The sequence below is a fragment of the Sinocyclocheilus grahami genome, unplaced genomic scaffold (assembly GCF_001515645.1).
Source record: "Sinocyclocheilus grahami isolate Dianchi unplaced genomic scaffold, SAMN03320097.WGS_v1.1 scaffold222.1, whole genome shotgun sequence".
Classification (NCBI taxonomy): domain Eukaryota; kingdom Metazoa; phylum Chordata; class Actinopteri; order Cypriniformes; family Cyprinidae; genus Sinocyclocheilus; species Sinocyclocheilus grahami.
The window spans coordinates 1276876-1297131 of NW_015505401.1; the positions used below are offsets into that span (position 1 = coordinate 1276876).

The 20256-nt window shown below is 38.1% G+C and overlaps 1 protein-coding gene across 1 annotated transcript; it reads left to right on the forward strand.

Annotated features, from left to right (window-relative positions):
• The first annotated feature begins 505 nt into the window (after positions 1-505).
• Positions 506-15860, forward strand: LOC107596751 (sodium-dependent neutral amino acid transporter B(0)AT1-like). Its single transcript, XM_016287548.1, has 12 exons — positions 506-772; positions 2671-2811; positions 2962-3099; positions 3183-3364; positions 4502-4612; positions 4700-4812; positions 5046-5174; positions 6741-6897; positions 11594-11798; positions 11929-12088; positions 14806-14968; positions 15074-15860. The coding sequence occupies exons 1-12, from the start codon at positions 568-570 to the stop codon at positions 15305-15307; spliced, it is 1938 nt and encodes a 645-aa protein (XP_016143034.1). The 5' UTR covers positions 506-567; the 3' UTR covers positions 15308-15860.
• The last annotated feature ends 4396 nt before the right edge of the window (positions 15861-20256 follow it).

Genomic DNA, 20256 nt, shown 5'->3' on the forward strand with positions numbered 1-20256 from the left:
AAGGTTCTTCAGATTGCAAAAAGGTAAGAAAGAGATGATTCTTTAAAGAACCTTTGACTGAATGTTTCTTTGTGGAACCAAAAATGGTTCTTCTATGGCATCGCTTGAAGAACCTTTTGAAGCACCTTTATTTTTAAGAGTGTACTGCACACTGAATACATATATTATCTGTCAAGTTACTTTTTTCTACTCTTTGTGTGCTGATGGGACTGTTAAGGATCTTTGACTTACCTCCAAAGTGCCGTAAAAATCATTATCTTTAGTTATTAACCACAAGAATGGGTACGCAGAGACATGTACATGTAATCAGATTCTCAATCTCTGATAAGACATTAATTATTGCCATGCTCAGTCTCAGTCACAGCCCTTCTTTTCACATTCAGCTGACAGGACATTTTCCCCATCTTCAAGACACTCCGTGACTCACTGGCCTGGTGGGACGATGCCAAAGTTCACAACATATACTACCTGCATCCACTCAGACGGTCCTCATCTCCCACAGCTCCCTGCTGTCGACACCATCAGAGATTCCCCCACAGATACCCACCACAGGGAGCCCAGGAGATCATGAAGCTGAAGCTGAAGCTGCCGAACCCAGGCCTCCAGGACAGGATCCTGAGCCATGATGAGCTGGAACGACTGGAGGTGGAGGAGGCTGGAGACAGACCCAAGTGGGACAACAAAGCCCAGTACATGCTGACCTGCGTGGGATTCTGTGTGGGTTTGGGCAACGTCTGGCGCTTCCCCTACCTGTGCCAGAGCCATGGAGGAGGTTAGTGCTTGCTTGGGCTTCTGAGGGGCTGAATTGTGGTGGATCTGTGCTCGAACCATTGAGAGGCGTTCATGCCTATCAGTTCAGATTAGAGGTGGACCATTATGTCAGATCTACACTCTACAAAACATCTGAGAAAATAGGGTACAATATTTTCTATATTCATTTTCATGTGCTTTACTGCATTTTGAATTTTATATTGCACTGTGTTTTGTTTTATAGTTAACAGAAATGTCTGTAAAATTAATGGATAATGTACTGCCAGTCATTTCACAGATTTATCTCTGACAGTGTACAGTACACACGTATATAAAATGCGCTACAATAATCAATGTTTACAACCTCTATTCTTTTATACAAAAAATAATTAAATGGTTAAATTAAATGTATAATGAATGGTTTGAATTAAACGTATACTAAATATGAGGTCACTTTTTTGCCATTTTGTATCTGGGTTTTTTTCTTCCTGTTTTTTTCATAAGCGGTATGCAATAACTTTTCACATATCTTTCTTTATTTAATTTTATCCCTTTGGCAAATCTAGCTCAGCATTTTAGGCAAAATTAACATTCATTATCATCATCTCAAAATCCGAGTAACATTTTCAATAATAAAACCTACTAATATTATTGCTAATGCAAAGCAATAATGCAAAGTTAGTTTACCAAGAGACAAAATATGAGACATTTGATGTGTCAAGTAAACAAAGAAAACAGGTAATTTTGAAATAATACAATATTTTCAACGCATATTAATTTGTTTAGGAAACTATAAAATGTGCCTTAGCAGAAAATATTTTAAAATATATGTTTTACAGAATATTATTCATACAGAACATTAACACAATTGTATATTTAAATCAGAAATTGTATTTGTTGAGTTAAGAAAACAATGAATTAGAAAAAAATCTTATAATACTTCTATTGTGCAATAAAATAAACTAATGAGAATAAGAAAAGTGTTTCAAGATTTTTCTTTACAGCTGAATAAATAATAAAACAATTCATATGATTCACAAATTTATATTAAAATAATTATATTAATTTCTATTAATTATATTAATAACTTAAATAATGCAATTATTTAGAACAGCAACAAATGTACACCTTGTAAAAGTTTACAAGAGCTTTCAAAATACTAAAATACTCTTGCATTAATCTATTATGGCTTTACAGTAGTAAGAAAAACTATAGTGACTATGTAGCTATATTCTTTAATATGGTTATAAACTTTGATTACTCTGGTATACATTTGTGTAAGGGATTTTCTTTTATGAGATGCTATCAAAAAGCTTTGGATCTTAAAGCCTCATATTAATGTTTCCGGTAAGCGTAATAAATGTATGTAACTTTTTTACCACAGACCTCAGCTCAAGGTTAACTAGACAGTGTGGTAAGATCACTTCAAGTGAGAACTCCTCAAGGGTCACAGCGTCCCAGCCAACCATTAACTCAACTGCTGCGAAAATGGCTGACAATGGCATCTGTTCCAGAAATGACTTTGCTCATTTTAAGTAGCCAAAAAAAAAAAAAAACTTAATGGAACTTTACAACTGTAAATGTAAATTAATGTACAGCTGGGTAACTGTATATTGTTAATATAGCCTACTATTTTATGCAATCTATTAAAGACATAGTTCGCCCAAAAATTAAAATTCTGTCATCATTTACCCACCCTCTAGTTGTTCCAAACCTGTATGAATTTCTTTCCTCTGTTCAACATAAAAGAAGATATTTTGAAGAATATGCAGTTGGTGTCCCCATTGACTTCAACAGTATGCAAAATGTATTTGTAGTTGTATTGATGACACATCTGTGGTGGAAAACACAAACCACAAGACCTGACAAGCATCAGTAACATATTACATGCTAATGAAAATAATATTTCTTTTCTTTCAGGGGCCTTCATGATTCCCTTCCTAATCCTGCTGGTTTTTGAGGGAATCCCTCTTCTCCATCTGGAGTTTGCCATCGGTCAGCGGCTAAGGAAAGGAAGCGTTGGGGTGTGGAGAACTATTAACCCCTACATGCTTGGAGTTGGTGAGCTCAATATTAAATATCGTATTAAATATAGAATGAAATAAATTGAGTAAAGACATTTCTAATTTTAATGAACGAATGAATGATTTGTAAGTAATGTGTCCATGTTGAGTATGTGATCTAAGTAGGTTACTTCCCGTTCTGTTGCAGGTATTGCATCTATGTGTGTGTCCTTTCTGGTCAGTCTGTACTATAACACCATCATAGCCTGGGTCATGTGGTACTTCTTCAACTCCTTCCAGGAGCCTCTGCCTTGGAGCCAGTGTCCCATCAATGCCAACAGGACAGGTACAGTATATGAGCACCGTGAGGAGGAACTAAATTCTGAATGTGTTTGTAAAAATGCTATCATGGACATTGATTATTGGCAGGACTGGTTTCGGAGTGTGAGAGGAGCTCACCTGTGGACTATTTCTGGTATCGTGAGACTCTGAACACCTCAGCGGCTATAGATGAGACAGGAGGTCTGCAGTGGTGGATGATCCTCTGTCTGATCTCGGCCTGGGGAGTGCTGTACGTCTGCTGCATCCGCGGAATAGAGACGACTGGAAAGGTAGAGCTGCTCTAATAACAGCACTGATGGAAAACAAGAATATTTCAGAATCTGAAGCATATTTACAATATATTTATGAATGATGTCACATTTATCATGTGCAGTAACATGAGCAGTGCATGGGACATAGCAAAATAGCACGCATCCTCTTACACAAAACTAAAAAAAAGTATCTAAAGAGTAAAGTAATGCTTTTGTTATGAATATAAAAACTTAGCCTAATATAACACACCCTTTCATAGTCATTTTTATATTACGTTATCATGGCAAATTAGTTATTTATGTACAGGACACCAAAAGGCACCCTACAGTGATATTGACCCATACAATAAATAATTTCATATATTATTGATATATATGATTGCTAATATTTAAGGAAATATATTTTCTTTGTGTAAGGGTCAAGTATTATCATTTTTTATTCTACCGGACAATTGTAATTTAAAATGGTAATATATTTATATCTTAATTTTTATAATTAGAGTAAAACAACAACAACAATAATTATAGCCATATATATGTACATTTCTATAAATGTACATATAATAATTTCTATAATTTCTATTAAAACATTTCTATAAATAATTTTAACATTTAAAATTATTAGAAAATAATGTGAATGTGACATTAAATTATTGAAATATTAACTTAAAATCTCAAGGGGTATTTAAAATAAATATTTTACGTCTAAGGAGTTCAACTGACAAAAATGTTGGGAAGCCGTTTGCTAATCTGTAATCATTAATGCTCAAGTAAGACAGCTTTACCAGTAAAACAGTACTCAATACAGTTGTCAAAGGTTATACCTTTTTATATCATGAGAATGCTATAAATGAATGTTGAAATAAAGAATAAAGATCACAGTGACGTACTGTAAGGACATATGCTTGTAAAAATTTCCAGCACAGAACAGCTTTACAGCTTTATAGCTCTTGTGAACAATTAAGCAGACAGTTTTGCTTTAACTGTTGCAATAAAAAGGATTATAATTCCAGAATGTCAAAGTGTTTATCGCTAAATCAAGAGCCACAAAACATAAAGTTTGAACTCACTGTGCCATACCTAAAGTATCTGTCATCAGATATGATATTCACACTCACATTAAGGTTGATTTTCTCTTCTCTTTTCTCTTTAAAGGCTGTTTATGTGACGTCTACGTTGCCATATGTAGTTCTTACAATCTTCCTGATCAGAGGACTGACTCTGAAAGGATCCGTTGATGGCATTAAGTTCCTCTTCACTCCAGATGTGAGAGTCAAAATCAAACAAATTCAACTTTCATAAGTTCTAATACAACCAGTACTCTCATAAAACACAAAATTGTGTGTTTTGCAGCTAAACGAGTTAGCAAACCCATCCACATGGTTAGATGCAGGTGCACAAGTGTTTTATTCATTTTCTCTGGCTTTTGGAGGTCTCATCTCCTTCTCCAGCTACAATTCTGTGCAGTAAGTTCATGTTTTAAGTGTTTTTGTGAGTTGAGGCTACTTTTACACTATATACGTATACACATATATAATGTTTTGATTGTTTTTTGTAAAATAAAGCCTTTTATTGTGGTGAAAAATAAGACATTGGTCTCTAGGAGGTTTATTCTTATGATCAGTTGAAAATCCCACCCAAAGTTTAATGCAGACACCTCAGTGATTAACAGATTCATTATTCTTTCTCTTTCCATCAGCAATAATTGTGAGCAAGATGCAGTAATCATCTCCATCATTAACGCCTTTACCTCGATCTACGCTGCCACTGTCATCTACAGCATTATTGGTTTCAGAGCTACAGAGAGATTTGATGACTGTTTGAGTGGGTGAGTGTTTGTGTCACAACAATATCATCTGACCTTCTGTTTTGGGAAAAAGTGATTCATGACAATTCCACAGATAAGTATGGAGACATTCACTTGACTGACTCGATTGTTGATACTTTGACCTTTTTTTTTTATCAAAAGACTATTGTAACTAATACTATGCATTGTTACCACATTTACTGCAAAAATTAACTATGAACAATACTTGTATTTGTTACAGTATTTGTTAATCTTGATTAATGTTAGTTCTACATAAACTACTATACTTTAATACTTTTATATTTAAAGTCCCCATGAAATCAAAATGAAAGTTTTTTGGGCGTTAGTATCAATATGTTAGTCTTAAGGTGATCTATAAGGCAGTGTGCTCCAAAACAGTGACAAAATTCGCATTTACAGCTTCTCAGCATTCAAAGCTAGCAGTTCGTCACTTCCGCAAAAACGGCTCAACGATTTTTTTGACGTCACATCGTACTTCAGCTTCTCATCAAGCTTTCTGTCCAATCAAATGCTCTCTAGAATCCGAAGCGCCCGCCCCTATACTATAAAATAGACGCTGAAGCCGCGGCTGAAATCGGTCACTTGTCCACAGAATTAGTATTTTCTGTACAGTGAATGGCACGTAGTGCACTATATAGGGGACAGGGAACGATTCAATATGTTAGTCTTAAGGTGATCTATAAGGCAGTGTGCTCCAAAACAGTGAGAAAATTCGCGTTTAGAAGATGTAAGCATTCAAAGCTAGCAGTTCGTCACCTCCGCAAAAACGGCTCAACGATTTTTTTGACGTCACATCGTACTTCAGCTTCTCATCAAGCTTTCTGTCCAATCAAATGCTCTCTAGAATCCGAAGCGCCTGCCCCTATACTATAAAATAGACACTGAAGCCGAATGGCACGTAGTGCACTATATAGGGGACAGGGAGCGATTCAAACAGTGTAAATATGCTTTCCATTGAGAAAAAAAAAGAAGTCTGGTTTCGCGTTGTGTCACGCTAACCACCGCATCGCACACACACTCTGCTCCGGTCCAGAGACACGATAGCATGGAGCGGATCACATGCACAAATCGGCGCAGACCACAAAATGTATCGGAGCTATTTGAATTCAACACAGAATGCTATATTTTTTAGCAATATGGATGAAATTGTGGCTGGAAATACCCTGTCAAATGCGGAGCTCAACGGCTCTGAACGGCTCTAGCCCAAGCTGTGATATAAACGAACACTATTGGCTATTTTAAAAAGGGGCGGGGCTGCTTGATATGTCCCGCCCTGTCTTCTTGTTTCAGTTAAAATGACGTCAACACATAGAGTAAGGCTGTGTTTCTCTAAGCATTTCAGGGGACCTTTAACATGAAAAGTTTATATTTTTTAATATTATTTCATAATAACATTTCTTAAACATTTATACATTTATAAATATTTATAAAATATAAATTAACCAAGATTAATAAAAGTTATTTATTTTTGATACCTAATGCATGAACTATTCTTAAAATATTACAATAGTGTTTTAATGCATTTAAACTCCATTCTGAAGCACTTATCTTAACTTTGTCCTGCAGAAACATCTTGACTCTTCTGAACACATTTGATCTGCCAGAAGGAAACATCACTCAGAACAACTATCAAGAGGTTCTCTACAGCCTTAATAGTACAAACCCTGATATTATCAGCAACCTCCATCTTAAAACCTGTGATCTAAACAGCTTCCTCAGTGAGGTACAGTATACGAATGAGTGATACCAGTGTAAAAATTAAATAAACATTAAAATTAAACACAGTGGGTACGGAAAGTATTCAGACCCCCTTAAATTTTTCACTCTTTGTTATATTGCAGCCATTAATAATAATAATTATTATTATTACTATTGTACAAACAACTTCTAATGTAAGGTTACATTAGCACCATGGAAATGTATGTTTGCACCATGGACATGTATGTTTAATTTTACTGTTTCCTATTTGAATATATTTTAAAATGTAATTTATTCCTTTTTAGTAGCCATTTTTCCAGTCTTCAGTGTTGATTTGCTTCTCAAGACATTTCTTATTGTTATCAATGTTGAAAACAGATATATTTTTGTGGAAACCATGATTTTGTGGGAACAGCTTAATCGAGCTCAAACCAGCTAGCATGCTTCAAAACGTCTTGGGTTACTTACATAACCCATGTTCTCTGAGAAGGGAACGAGACACTGCATAGCTTTACACAATGGGAACACCTCCCAGGTGTGACGATTGTCTGAAGCCCATATAGAATCACACCAAATCATTGGCTGATGGTGCAAGATACCGCCCCTACGTCATACGTAATTGACATAAACCTGTCAGGTAAGCAGGGCGACAGCGTGAGGAGCTTGGCAAGCAGAGACAGCGTCTTGTTCCCTACTCAGAGAACATGGGTTACCTAAGTAACCTGAGACGTTCTCTTTCATAGGTTCACTCAACGCTGCGTAGCTTTACACAATGGGAACGATATACCACACACGCCAAGCTAACGCACTGCCAGGTCTTGCCCATTACAGACCAGAACACTAAAACACAGCTGGCTCAAACAGAAGAACCTGGGAGCTAGGAGCTGTTCAGATCAAGCTTATAGAACCTCACAAAAGTATGGGGAGAGGACCCACCTGCCGCCATACAAATATCTTACAGGGAAAACTCTCTAAACAAAGCTTAGGAGGAAGCCACCCCCCTGGTGGAATGAACCCTGACGTCTAGTGGTGAAGGCAGACTGCGCACCTCGTAGGCCTTCGAAATAGCTTCCCTAACCCAGTGGGAAATCATGTGCTTTGATGTGGCTAGCCCTCTGCGGCCTGCACCAAAACACACCAGCAACTGTAGGGACTTACGCCACTGACTGGAACAGTCCACATACAGGTGCATCTCAATAAATTAGAATGTCGTGAAAAAGTTCATTTATTTCAAAAAGTCAACTAAAATTGTGAAACTTGTGTATTAAATAAATTCAGTGCACACTGACTGAATTAGTTTAAGTCTTTGGTTCTTTTAATTGTGATGATTTTGGCTCACAAATGTAGACTTTAAAAATTGAAAACTTATGAAGTATTCTAATTTGTTGAAATAGTTTTTGTTAAATGTGAGCCAAAATCATCACAATTAAAAGAACCAAAGACTTAAACTACTTCAGTCTGTGTGCATTTCATTTATTTGATACACGAGTTTCACAATTTGAGTTGACTTACTGAAATAAATGAACTTTTCCATGACATTCTAATTTATTGAGATGCACCTGTACATCTTCAGGGCCCTGACAGGGCAGAGCGGATGAAGATTACCGTCCTCACTCAAAGAGGAGGGAGAGAAAGCCTGCAACACTACCACCTGTGAATGAAAAGACATAGAGAGAACTTTGGGGACATAACCAGGTCTGGGTCTCAAGAATGCCTTGACCAGACCAGGAGTGAACTCAATGCAGGACTCGCTGACAGAGAGAGACTGCAAGTCCCCTAAAAGCTTTAAAGAGGCCAACACCAACAAAAGTGTAACGTTTGGTGTCAGAATCCTCTCGGGAGCTAACTCTAGAGGCTCAAAAGGAGGCTCCAGCAACTCCTTCAGGACAACAGAAAGGTCCCAAGAAGGGAAACTAGGTCGACGAACCGGCCTCAAGCGCTTATCCCCACGCATAAAGGAGGAGATCAAACGATGTCTACTCAGCGGGACATCGTAGACTCTCAGGGTGGTAGCGGCCACTCCAGCCAAAAACTTTTCTTGCAGGAACTCCAGCACTGAAATAACTGGGCAGCTGACTGGGTCCACAGCATGAGCCGAGCACCAGGATTCAAAAACCCTCCATTTGGAGGAATATAGCCTCCTAGTGGAAAGAGCCCTGGCACTATTAATGGTCTCACGGACTCCATCTAAGAGATCAAAGGCTATGGGCAATCTCAGATCGGCCATACCCACAACTTCCAGATCTCTGGACGTGGGAGCCAAATTCTGCCCTGGAGCTGACACAACAGGTCTTTCCTGATTGGAATCTCCCACGGATCGCATTCCAGAAGGGAGACCAACTCCGAGAACCACATCTGGGAAGGCCAGAACAGGGCTACTAGGAGAAGGCGGACTCCGCATGTCATCACCCTGCACAAGACCGCTGGGATGAGCTTGAGCTCGTCGGCGCTATTCACTGCAGGAAGGCCGACAGAGGTAGCAGGGTGGAACAGTTCAAGAGGGATGCCAACACGGGGTCCCCGCTCTGAACATCCCTCTGAAGGGAGGGACATGCATCCGGCCAAAGCAAAAGACAGCTCACAGCATCCTCGTGCACGGGGGCATGACCTGATGAGGCCGTAAAGCCAAGGTCAGGAGATGCTGACGCGGGGAGAAAGGGCTGGGAGTCCCTCACAGCGCAAACAATGCTTGCAGCAACCCTGAGGGGAGAAAACCTTGAGTGTCTCCAACCTTCAACGATCACCAAAGCGGGAAAATGGCCTGCGCTCCTCAAGGTACATCTAGCGGTGAGGATGCAGCAGTTGGAGGAGGAGAGCATCTAGGGGATGGACAGATACACTTCAGGGGTCTGTCACAATCCAACAAGGCGGGGGAAGCTCTCCTCTTCCTGATACGCATATCAGGAGCTACCCGAAGAAGCCGCCGCGGGGGGCTTGTTCGAGTGCTTCAAATCTACCCCCTTGTGAGGGCGCTGGTAAGTAGAGGAACGAGTACGAGCTCCCCAGACCGTGTACAGTGGGGGATGCGCCAGGTCGCTCACTCTACCGACTTCTGGGCACTCCCTGGAGGACGAAGCAGTGGCTGGCTCATGTGCACGCCATGGCATGAACTGCTTAAACGCAGCCGACTGTGTTTTGGCAGCTCTGAACTTATCGACGATGGCATTAACTGCTTCGCCGAATAAGCCAGAGCTGGAGACTGGGGTGTCAAGAAGGAAAACCTTCTCCTTCTTCCTGATCTCCATAAGATTTAGCCACAGGTGACGCTCAGCCGCCACCAAACCTGCCATACTGCGTCCAACCGCCTGCGCTGTGTGCTTAGTAGCACGACGGTAACAGCTTCAGCGGTCACACCGTCCCCCTCGTCCATCTCCTTCAGCACCTCCACTTGGTAGGCCTGAAGGATGGCCATGGTGTGAAGAGCCACACCTGAATATCCGCCACCATGTAGGAATTACCGATCAAAGCGGTAGTGGTCCTACAAGGCTTAGACGGGAGGAGAGGGCGGGACTTCCACGAGGGGGCAGGAGTCGGTGAGAGGTGTGCAGCGAGCATGTCCTCGACCACCGGGACTGCGGCGTACCCCTGCTCCACAAAACCAACGAGGTTGGTGAAGTCACCGGCCACCGCATTAGTGAGACGGGGGAAGGTCAGGGAAGACAGGCAACTTACTCCTCACCGGGCGCAAGCCAGAGCCACTGAGGAAATGCTCGTCAAGCTTAGATGACTGGAACTCGCGAGGCCTGCCCGGCCAAGCTAAGCACAACTTCTTAGTGGCATGTGCTAAAACGTCTACTAGCTCTGTATAGGGGAAATCCTCAAAGTTGGAGGCCACAGTAAACAAAGCATCCTCTATCCCGAAGGAAACGGCTTCCCATACCTCCGGGTTGGGCGCAGGACAGCCACGAGAAAACTCTTCCAGATAATCCACACGATGACGATGGAGGGAGAGAAAGTGGAAACTGCTCACTCTCCATAGCCTCGAACTCCACATCCGAACTCCAGGCCGCGGCTTCGCGGAGGGAGGAGGCCTCAGTAGCGGCGCGGCGATAGAGAACGGCAGATTCATGATCAAAAACCTTGAGTCTAACGCGCAAGGTTTTAAGAGTTAAATTCTCGCAGCACTTGCAGTTTGAAATGCCAAAGATAGCGTCTCGTGCATGGGCCAGGTCCACACATCTGACGCACTTACCGTGTTGGTCGTCACTCACGATGAGACGAGAGCACGGTGGCTGGCACCGACGAAAGTCCATTCCACTCACCACTCGGAGAATAATATTCCACAGATGCGGTCACTGAAGTGGAAAGAATCCAAAACTAAAACCACGCCGAGAAATGGGCCAGAAAAACCACGAGAAGCGAATGCTTCTGAAGAGGAAAATCTGAGGTGTAAGATGGCGCGAGCTCGGGTCTATGTCAATTACGTATGATGTAGGGGTGGTATCTCACACCATCAGCCAATGAATTGGCGTGATTCTATACAGGCTTCAGATAATCGTCACAACTGGGAGGTGTTCCCATTGCGTAAAGCTACACAGCGTTGAGGGAACCTATGAAAAAGAACATACTAACCAACATATGCTGTTTTTTTTTTTTTTTTTCAATGTATCATTTTTTAATAAAAGTAATACTTTATTTCTTTCTTTAAAAAATACTAATCCCAAATATTTTAATACAGCATTAAGGAACTGAAATAATCCAGTAACTTCACACTTTCACAGGGTGTAGAAGGAACAGGTCTGGCCTTCATTGTGTTCACTGAGGCAATCACCAAGATGCCACTGTCTCCACTCTGGTCCGTTCTGTTCTTCATCATGCTCTTCTGTCTCGGCCTGTCCTCCATGTTTGGCAACATTGAGGGTGTTCTGGTTCCCCTGCAGGACCTGAAGGTCTTTCCCAAAAGCTGGCCCAAAGAGGTCATTTCAGGTATGTATAGTAGACCTACTTTGTGACCATCATAATACGAAGAATTCATTGCAGATTTTACGTACCTCCATCCAAGTGATGATATTGTTTCAGAAGTAGTTTAAATTTCTCTCTTCATTGTTCACAACAGGGGTAACGTGCTTGGTGTGCTGCCTGGTTGGGTTGATATTTGTTCAGGGCTCAGGGAACTATTGGCTTGCCCTGTTTGACAGCTTTGCTGGATCGATTCCTCTCCTCGTCATTGCTTTCTCTGAGATGATTGGAGTTGTGTATGTCTATGGGATAGACAGGTAGGTTTGAGCCTAAGTTTAGCAGGTAAATTGTATTTAAAAGAATAGTTCACCAAAATTAAAATTTGCTGAAAATGTACTCACTTCAGGCCATCCAAGATGTAGATGAATTTGTTTCTTCAACCAGGGATGTTTCTAGCCATTTTGACGCCCTAGGCGAAATCCCTATAAGCACCATCCCCACCCCCACTCCACTCCCAAACAAGAAAATATAAGATAACATACAAAATAACATAAAACTGATTATGTAAACACTCAAATCTTAAATAACAACCTTGATACATTTCCAAACTATATTTGCATATAGGTTATTATAGTTTCTTTTCAAACATCAGTTTCTTGTCACATTCAAATTGGTTGTCATAGTAACGACACTAATTTGTGGAGATTCAGTGTGTTGTGATTTACACAAATATGAATGCATTATTTGCAAATTGACTGTTAGGATAAACATTTTGCACAATTTATTATCTGTAATACCATTATAGCCACTGGATGCCAGTATAGCTCTATGTAACAATCCCCAGTTTCTCAGAAATTGTCATCACACATAAATTAATTTTATTCCATTTGGATTTGGATACATGTTTAGATATTATCAGTGGCTACTTTTTGTCTATATCTGTTTTTTGTTCAGTTGTTTTGTCAGTTATTGCATTATTTCAGTCAAATATAAAACCCTTTGTTACCTCAAACTACATATAAAAGCCTGATCAGTGGCATAAAAGTAATCAGAATGCAGCAGAAATTGTCATCACACATAAATTAATTTTATTCACCCTGACCTCTATGTGTATGATGCTGGTCCTATTAACTGCACCAATATTTTTTAATTGGCTGTTAAAGTTTGTTGGGAATATTGCACAACACGCTGATCCTTTATCAATGCATTGGCACGAAAACGTACACATTTTGGACTGATTTCTTGCACTTTTTATTGTACCAATATTTTAAATTGGCCTTTGAACTTGGCTTTATTGCATGGCAAAAAAAGCCTTACCATGACAAAGCGATCAGTGGCATAAAAGTAATCAGAATGCAGCTACTTGTTCCTTTGTTACTCATTAATGTGTGAACTTCCCTTATAAAAAACGCGACACCCTGACCTCTATGTGTATGATGCTGGTCCTATTAACTACACCAATATTTTTTAATTGCCTGTTAAAGTTTGTTGGGAATATTGCACAACACGCTGATCCTTTATCAATGCATTGGCACGAAAACGTACACATTTTGGACTGATTTCTTGCACTTTTTATTGTACCAATATTTTAAATTGGCCTTTGAACTTGGCTTTATTGCATGGCAAAAAAAGCCTTACCATGACAAAGCACTGACAGAACCCACTGATCTAATGATGTTGCTGAGCGCTCCAATGCAAACTTTGCATGCAACAATCAGGCAGCAATTGACAGCGCTCTGATCCACTGGCAGACAGGCATTGTCAGAATGACAGTACTGTAGCCCAATGATCTTGGGGGATCCAGTGGGGGCGGCAATCATATATTTCATATTACATATTTCAGGGTGGCCGTGCCACTCATCACAACCCTGCTAAAATATAGCACCAGTACATGCGCTCATTGGTGCTCCCTCCTGCTGGTGGCCCCCTAGGCGACCTCCTAGCTTGCCTATGCCTAGAAACAGCACTGTCTTCAACAAAACAGATTTGGAGACATGCTCACCAATGGATCCTCTGCAGTGAATGGGTGCCGTCAGAATGAGAGCCCAAATATCTGATAAAAGCATCATAATAGGGGCTTCACAAGACATTAATCGATGGACTGGAGTCATGTAGATTACTTGTTGATTATTGTGATGTTTTTAGCAGCTGTTTGGACTCTTATTCATATTATATATTCATCTTCTTATATTATATATAAGCCATCTTCAAGAAACGGCTAAAAACACATCTGTTCCATCTTTACTTGACCCTCTAATACTAGCACTCTCTATTCTATTTCTATTCTCTCTACTCGCACTCTTTACAATACCACTTGCACACATACAATACCCCTTTAACACTTGCACTTTTTAAAATACTTGCTTTCTTTTATTTAAAAATAGAGCCTCTAATACTATAGTATTCTCAATTCTTTTTCTATTATTTTGACTTTTCTTTTTTGTAAAAAAAAAGAGACCCTCAAACACTAATGTTCTCTATTCTTTTTCTATCTACTTGTTATCTTTTTATTTAATATATAAAAAAACATTGCTACGTGTACTGTGTTAGGCTAACCGAGACTTGTCATAGCACTTACATATTATTGCTCTTTTGTTGGTTTCGATTGCTTCTGTTGCCCTCATTTGTAAGTCGCTTTGGATAAAAGCGTCTGCTAAATGCCTAAATGTAAATGTAATTGTAAATGTTATTCTGACACCGCCCATTCCCTGCAGAGGGTCCATTAGTGAACAAGTGATGTAATGCTAAACTTTTCCAAAACTGTTCTGATGAAAAAACTCATTTTTGGATGGGCTCAGTATACATTTTCAGCAGATTTTCATTTTTGGGTCAACTATTACAAAACAAGATGATTAGAATTGGTTATAGGACATAGACGAGTTACATCTTAGTACTGCCCTTAGAACAGTTTAACCACGTATCAGCAATTCATGGGTGTTTTCACAGTGACTAGAAAATACATTTATGACTTTATTGTTTAGATAAAGCTCACTGAAATCAGCCATAAATGATGTTATCTTCTGTTTATGAACAGGTTCAATGAAGACATGATATTCATGATTGGACATAAGCCTAACATTTTCTGGCAAGCCACATGGAGAGTCATTAGTCCCCTCATCATGTTAGCCATCTTCATCTTCTACTTCTCCACCATCGTCACCAAGGAAATCTTCTACATCGCCTGGGACCCTGAATCGGTGAAGTTTAATAAATTGTTTAACATAAACTGATTCTTGTTACAAAAAATTGTAATTTGTAGAGCATTCATTTGGAATTAATTAAATGATCTTGTTCTCATACAGGAAAACTTTCCAACCCTAGAGAAGAAGCCATATCCATCATGGATCTATGTAATAATCTTTCTCCTGGCTGGGATCCCTAGTTTGTCTGTACCCGGCACTGCTGTTTTCAGAGCCATACGAGAATACTGCTGCAAGAAACATCCCAGTGCCCCAGTTCAAGAAATTGATTCTGTATCGTATAAAGTTCATATACAGGATGAAGAGCTGAAGTCACAAAAAGTCACAGAAATCTGACCTTCTACACATGAGATCCAATTCAAAGTTCTGTAGTTTTATACGTTCATAGGTTAGAAAAATGTCTTTTCCAGAACTGATGGAATATTGCTATTTTTTATTTATTTTTTGTTGCCATTGTCCCTTAAAAATATTTTGTCCAAATATTCGTCCAATATGTCAGTGGTTCCAGCTTTTGTTTTCCAAATTGCCATAACACAGCAACGTTTACTAGAAGTGTATGGTAAAAGTAAGATATTAATTAGGGCCTGCTGAAAAAAATTAAAAATGGCTCATTATATGAGTAATATGTAATTGAAAATATATGCAAAATTAGCATGATAAGGAAAATAATAAGATAATTATGTGCCATATTTGGTAGTTGCATATAGCAGAGACATTTTTTTTAATTTATAGATAAATGTATTTATTTTTTCTAACAAATAATGCCAACTAATTTTGATTTTTGAGAAACTTTTTTTGACTCATTTGATTTGACCCAAACATCTTTTTTTGCCCCTCCCCTCCCCTCAAGATTCACTGATTTTGAGAGGAATATATGGCCATGTTTCTTGCAAGTGCAATAAATATTTATCTGTAATAAAAAAAAATTATTTGTCTCATTGCATAATTGTCTCATAATCTGATTATTATTCATACTTTTTGGAATCAGCCATTAGGACAGTACTGTACATTTTTTTTATTGATATTAAATGAAATCCTGCAAACATCAGGCTCTGAGACACCATTAAAGCAACTGAGGTTGTATTAAAGGGGTCATATGGTGTTGCTAAAAAGAACATTATTTTGTGTATTTGGTGTAATGAAATGTGTTTATGCGGTTTAAGGTTAAAAAAACACATTATTTTCCACATACTGTACATTATTGTTTCTCCTCTATGCCCCACCTTTCTGAAACGGGTCGATTTTTACAAAGCTCATCGTTCTGAAAAGCAAGGTGTGCTGTGATTGGCCAGCTATCCAGTGCGTTGTGATTGGCGGAATACCTCAAGCGTGTGACGGAAATGTTACGCCCCTTAGCATACTTTGATGCTGTGTCCCGGCACGACGAGGCAAAACCAATAAAACCAATTATAAACGAGGCATTTGTTGCATCCAGTGGGGACATAATTACTGATTATAATGACTTATACTGTCTTTTTACGTGTTATGTTGCATCGCGCCGCGGAAACATAAAACTAAGTCTGCATTTGTGATCGGAGAAAGGACAAACAACAAGCGCTACTCTACACATTGTAGTCTACTCTACCAGGATCAGGAAACAGTCATCCATAAAATGCGCTGCACACATCTCAATATTTGGGTTGAAGTGTTTTGGAACAGTGTTGTAAATACAACTTAACCACTGATTTCTAGTCGTATCCTCTTTTGGAAGGCCAAACTAAGTATTTTCGCTTTCGCAAGGAAACACACAGCGTCTTCACAACATGGCGGCGGCAGTAGCAGCAACAATAAAGTTACGCCTTTTTTCTTTGTGTGAACATTTGGGTGGCGTTATGCAAATTTTCCCACATCGTGACGTAGACATGTGGGGGCGTGTTTAAACGAGGCGTTTTAGGAGGGCGTGGACGAGCTTAACTTTTATAAAGAATATCTCTTTGGGTTTCAGACTTTAGTCTTTGCAACTTTAGGGATCTTATCTATTCACGAACAGCTTGTAACACTCCAAAGAGAAAGGAAAACTTGAAATCACATCATATGACCCCTTTAAGAGCCCTTATAATATCAGGCATATCATGTGTATTTAGAGCACCGAGGAACTGTTCTCATATCAATAGGTGATATTTAACCAGTTGAAACGCAAAAACAGAACAATTTTTAACAGATTGCTTCCTGGTGAAATTTATCACCAGGCAAACATAAATATATAAACAATAAAAGACTAATCCATTTACAAGACTTTCCTCCTCTTAACAAAAGGGGAAATGAACGTGTTGTCAGACTCAGCATTTATATTAAAAAGAGCAGGAAAGTGTTAACATCATCAAAATGTGTGAATTATAAGTGGTGCATTTGAGATATTTTGTTTTTCTAAGCACCATACGTTTTCTGAGCAACATAGTAAGTAAAGCACATCTATTTATGGTGGTCAGGATAATCAACATGTAGCAGCTTTTAATAATGTGAAGATAAGTTCCCCTTTTTTATGAAACATCTGGGTCACTAAATCCACTAATTTGAGATGAATTATGTTCTTTGGTCTAACAATAAGTGGTAGACTATAACATACTTACAAATAAAAAATCAGCAATACAATTACAGAAGAATTTGTAGGTCAAAACTTGTAGGACTTTTCAATTTTATTGTTTTGTTATCTGAAGTGTGCTGAGATAAACAGCATTCATTATATGTTATTATTAGTGCTGTCAAACGATTAATCGTGATTAATCACATCCAAAATAAAAGTTTTTATTTACATAATATATTATGTATGTGTACTGTGTATATTTATCATGTATATATATAAATACACAAACAAAAATATTTACATGTATATACATTTATATTATATATAAATATATTTCATATATAAACATAACATATTTTTCTTAAATATATACATGCATGTTTTTGTATTTATATATACATAATACATATACACAGTATACACACATATTATTTAAACAAAAACTTTTGGATGCGATTAATCGCAATTAATCATTTGACAGCACTAGTTATTATATATAAGTTAATCTGAAGGGTTCAAGGTGCTGCATGCAAATATCTTGTTCAGATATTGTTCGGATGTCCATAATATGATCATTGTTTAAACAGCACTTTGCGAATGATGGCCATAAAACCTGTTTTGACTGATTATTAATTGCTTAAATATGTAATCATATCAGGCCATGGCAATAAAAATTAACATATCTAAATGCAAACATCAATGTTGATGTGTTGAATGAGTATGTCGAGTGTTTTATTACTATATGAGTGTGTGTGTGTGTATGAGATTTGAGTGACAGGAAGGTCTTTTTTAGTGGTGTGGGGGGTGAACGGTGACATTGTCCCCCTTTGCTGTCACGTGCTGTGGAATATGCTGGCTGCCTTTGTCAGCCTGTGACTCGTTCTGCTTTTCTGGCAGTTTCATACAATGGTGCCCTCATGCACTATGATGTTATCAAGCCCCTCACAGTATGACTGCTGGAATTCAGGCCTGCATACAAGCATCCTTACCTGGGACACATGGATAGCACAACCTTGAGACACAGCAAGCGCTCATAGCAAGGAGGACTCAAAGGAGGAGTCAAATATCAGGTGATTTTTTTTTCTACCTGTCTTTCTTGGCTTTAGTATTTTAATATTATGTGTACGGTTGGGTCTTAAAGGCTTGAGGTCACACTGAAAGCCTGGGAATCAATTTATGATGCAAAATGGTGAAGAAATCTTTCATATTTTGTACAGTTTAATCAGGTCAATCAAATTTGTAATCTTGATCATGTGGCAGTCAGATGTTCTTGGTTCTGTTGAAGCTCAAGATGCTCTCTGGTTCATTTTCAAATCATGATCATCAGGTTTCACACAAAATTCATATTCATTTTCCAAATCAAATTCTCACTCAAATTGTGATTATACATTGTAAAGAAAAAAAAAGTTCAAAAAGCAAACAAAACTCACAGTATACTTTAGTAATATATTTTTTTGCAATAATATATTTTTGTTCTTTTTTTTTAAATACACTACTGTTGAAAGGTTTTTAGGTCAGTAAGATGCGTTAAATTGATCAAAAATGACAGTAAAGACATTAATAATGTTACAAAATTTATATTTCAAATAAAAGCTGTTCTTTCGAATTTCCCACTGTCGTTATTCCTCAAAGAATCCTAAAAGAAAAATTATCACAGTCCCCACAAGAATATTAAGTTTCAAATGAAGTTATTAATAATAATTGGTATATAATTAGAGATGTTGCTTGAGCAACAAATGAGCATTTTAGAATGATTTCTGAAGGATCATGTGACGCTGAAGACTGGAGTAATGATGCTGAAAATTCAGCTTTACCATCACAGGAATAAACTGAAAATTGAAACCGGTTATATTAAATTGTATCAATATTTCCCAATATTACTGTTTTCACAGTATTTTTAATCAAATAAATGCAACCATGGTGAGCATAAGAGACGTCTTTCGAAAAACATTACAAATTTTACTAACCCCAAACTTTTGAACGGTAGTGTATAATAACTGAAAATGAATTCATGGCCATGGATTATGCTAAATTAATTACTTATATTTAATATTGTACTATGTACATAGTACTTATTAGATGTGATAGAAAACTATACACATATTTAAAATGTGACACATGATTAACTAAACATTATTTACAATTGACTAATGATTGCATATATTTTAGGATGTTTATAACTATTTTTAATAATTATTTTATAATAATTTTATTTTTTATTATTATTTTCAAATAATTGTTTTTTGTTTTTTAAACACGTTTGTATATATCAAGCCTCGTTGTAGTTCATGACAACCATGTCAAATTTTCTTTATGTATTTATTTTGAACAATTTATGCATTTACAATCTTTTAACCTGATTCTAATACAGTCATGCTGTTCACACAGGATGTCTCTCAGAACAGAGGGGGCCCAGTGCAGTGGTGTTGCTGTGGAGTTTGACGATGATAATGACAGAGATTCACCTGTGATCAAAGCCAGGAATATACCACGTATGTTTCTTTACTTGAATCTAACTATTTATATTGGGCAGGTTTAATACTTCAAACTAGTCAAATACCTGTGATATTTCCATATAACTACACACTCAGTTTGCTTGACAGAATATGCAAGGAACAGTTCACACAAATTTAGTGAACATTCAGAGAAGAAGGTCATGCTTTTCCATAACACCAAAAAGAAGGTACAAAAAGCTTGATCTATTCAAGTCAAGTGCGATATTACAGTTATACTGTATATACACGTTTATTGTTTTGGACTA

What these genes read in the sequence shown, in the direction of transcription:
- LOC107596751 (XM_016287548.1), top strand. Translation starts at nt 568, where the DNA reads ATGAAGCTGAAGCTGAAGCTGCCGAACCCAGGCCTCCAGGACAGGATC. An exon ending in GTGCCAGAGCCATGGAGGAG is followed by an intron (nt 773 to 2,670) that starts GTTAGTGCTTGC and finishes CTTTTCTTTCAG; the next exon opens with GGGCCTTCATGATTCCCTTC. An exon ending in TCGCCTGGGACCCTGAATCG is followed by an intron (nt 14,969 to 15,073) that starts GTGAAGTTTAAT and finishes GTTCTCATACAG; the next exon opens with GAAAACTTTCCAACCCTAGA.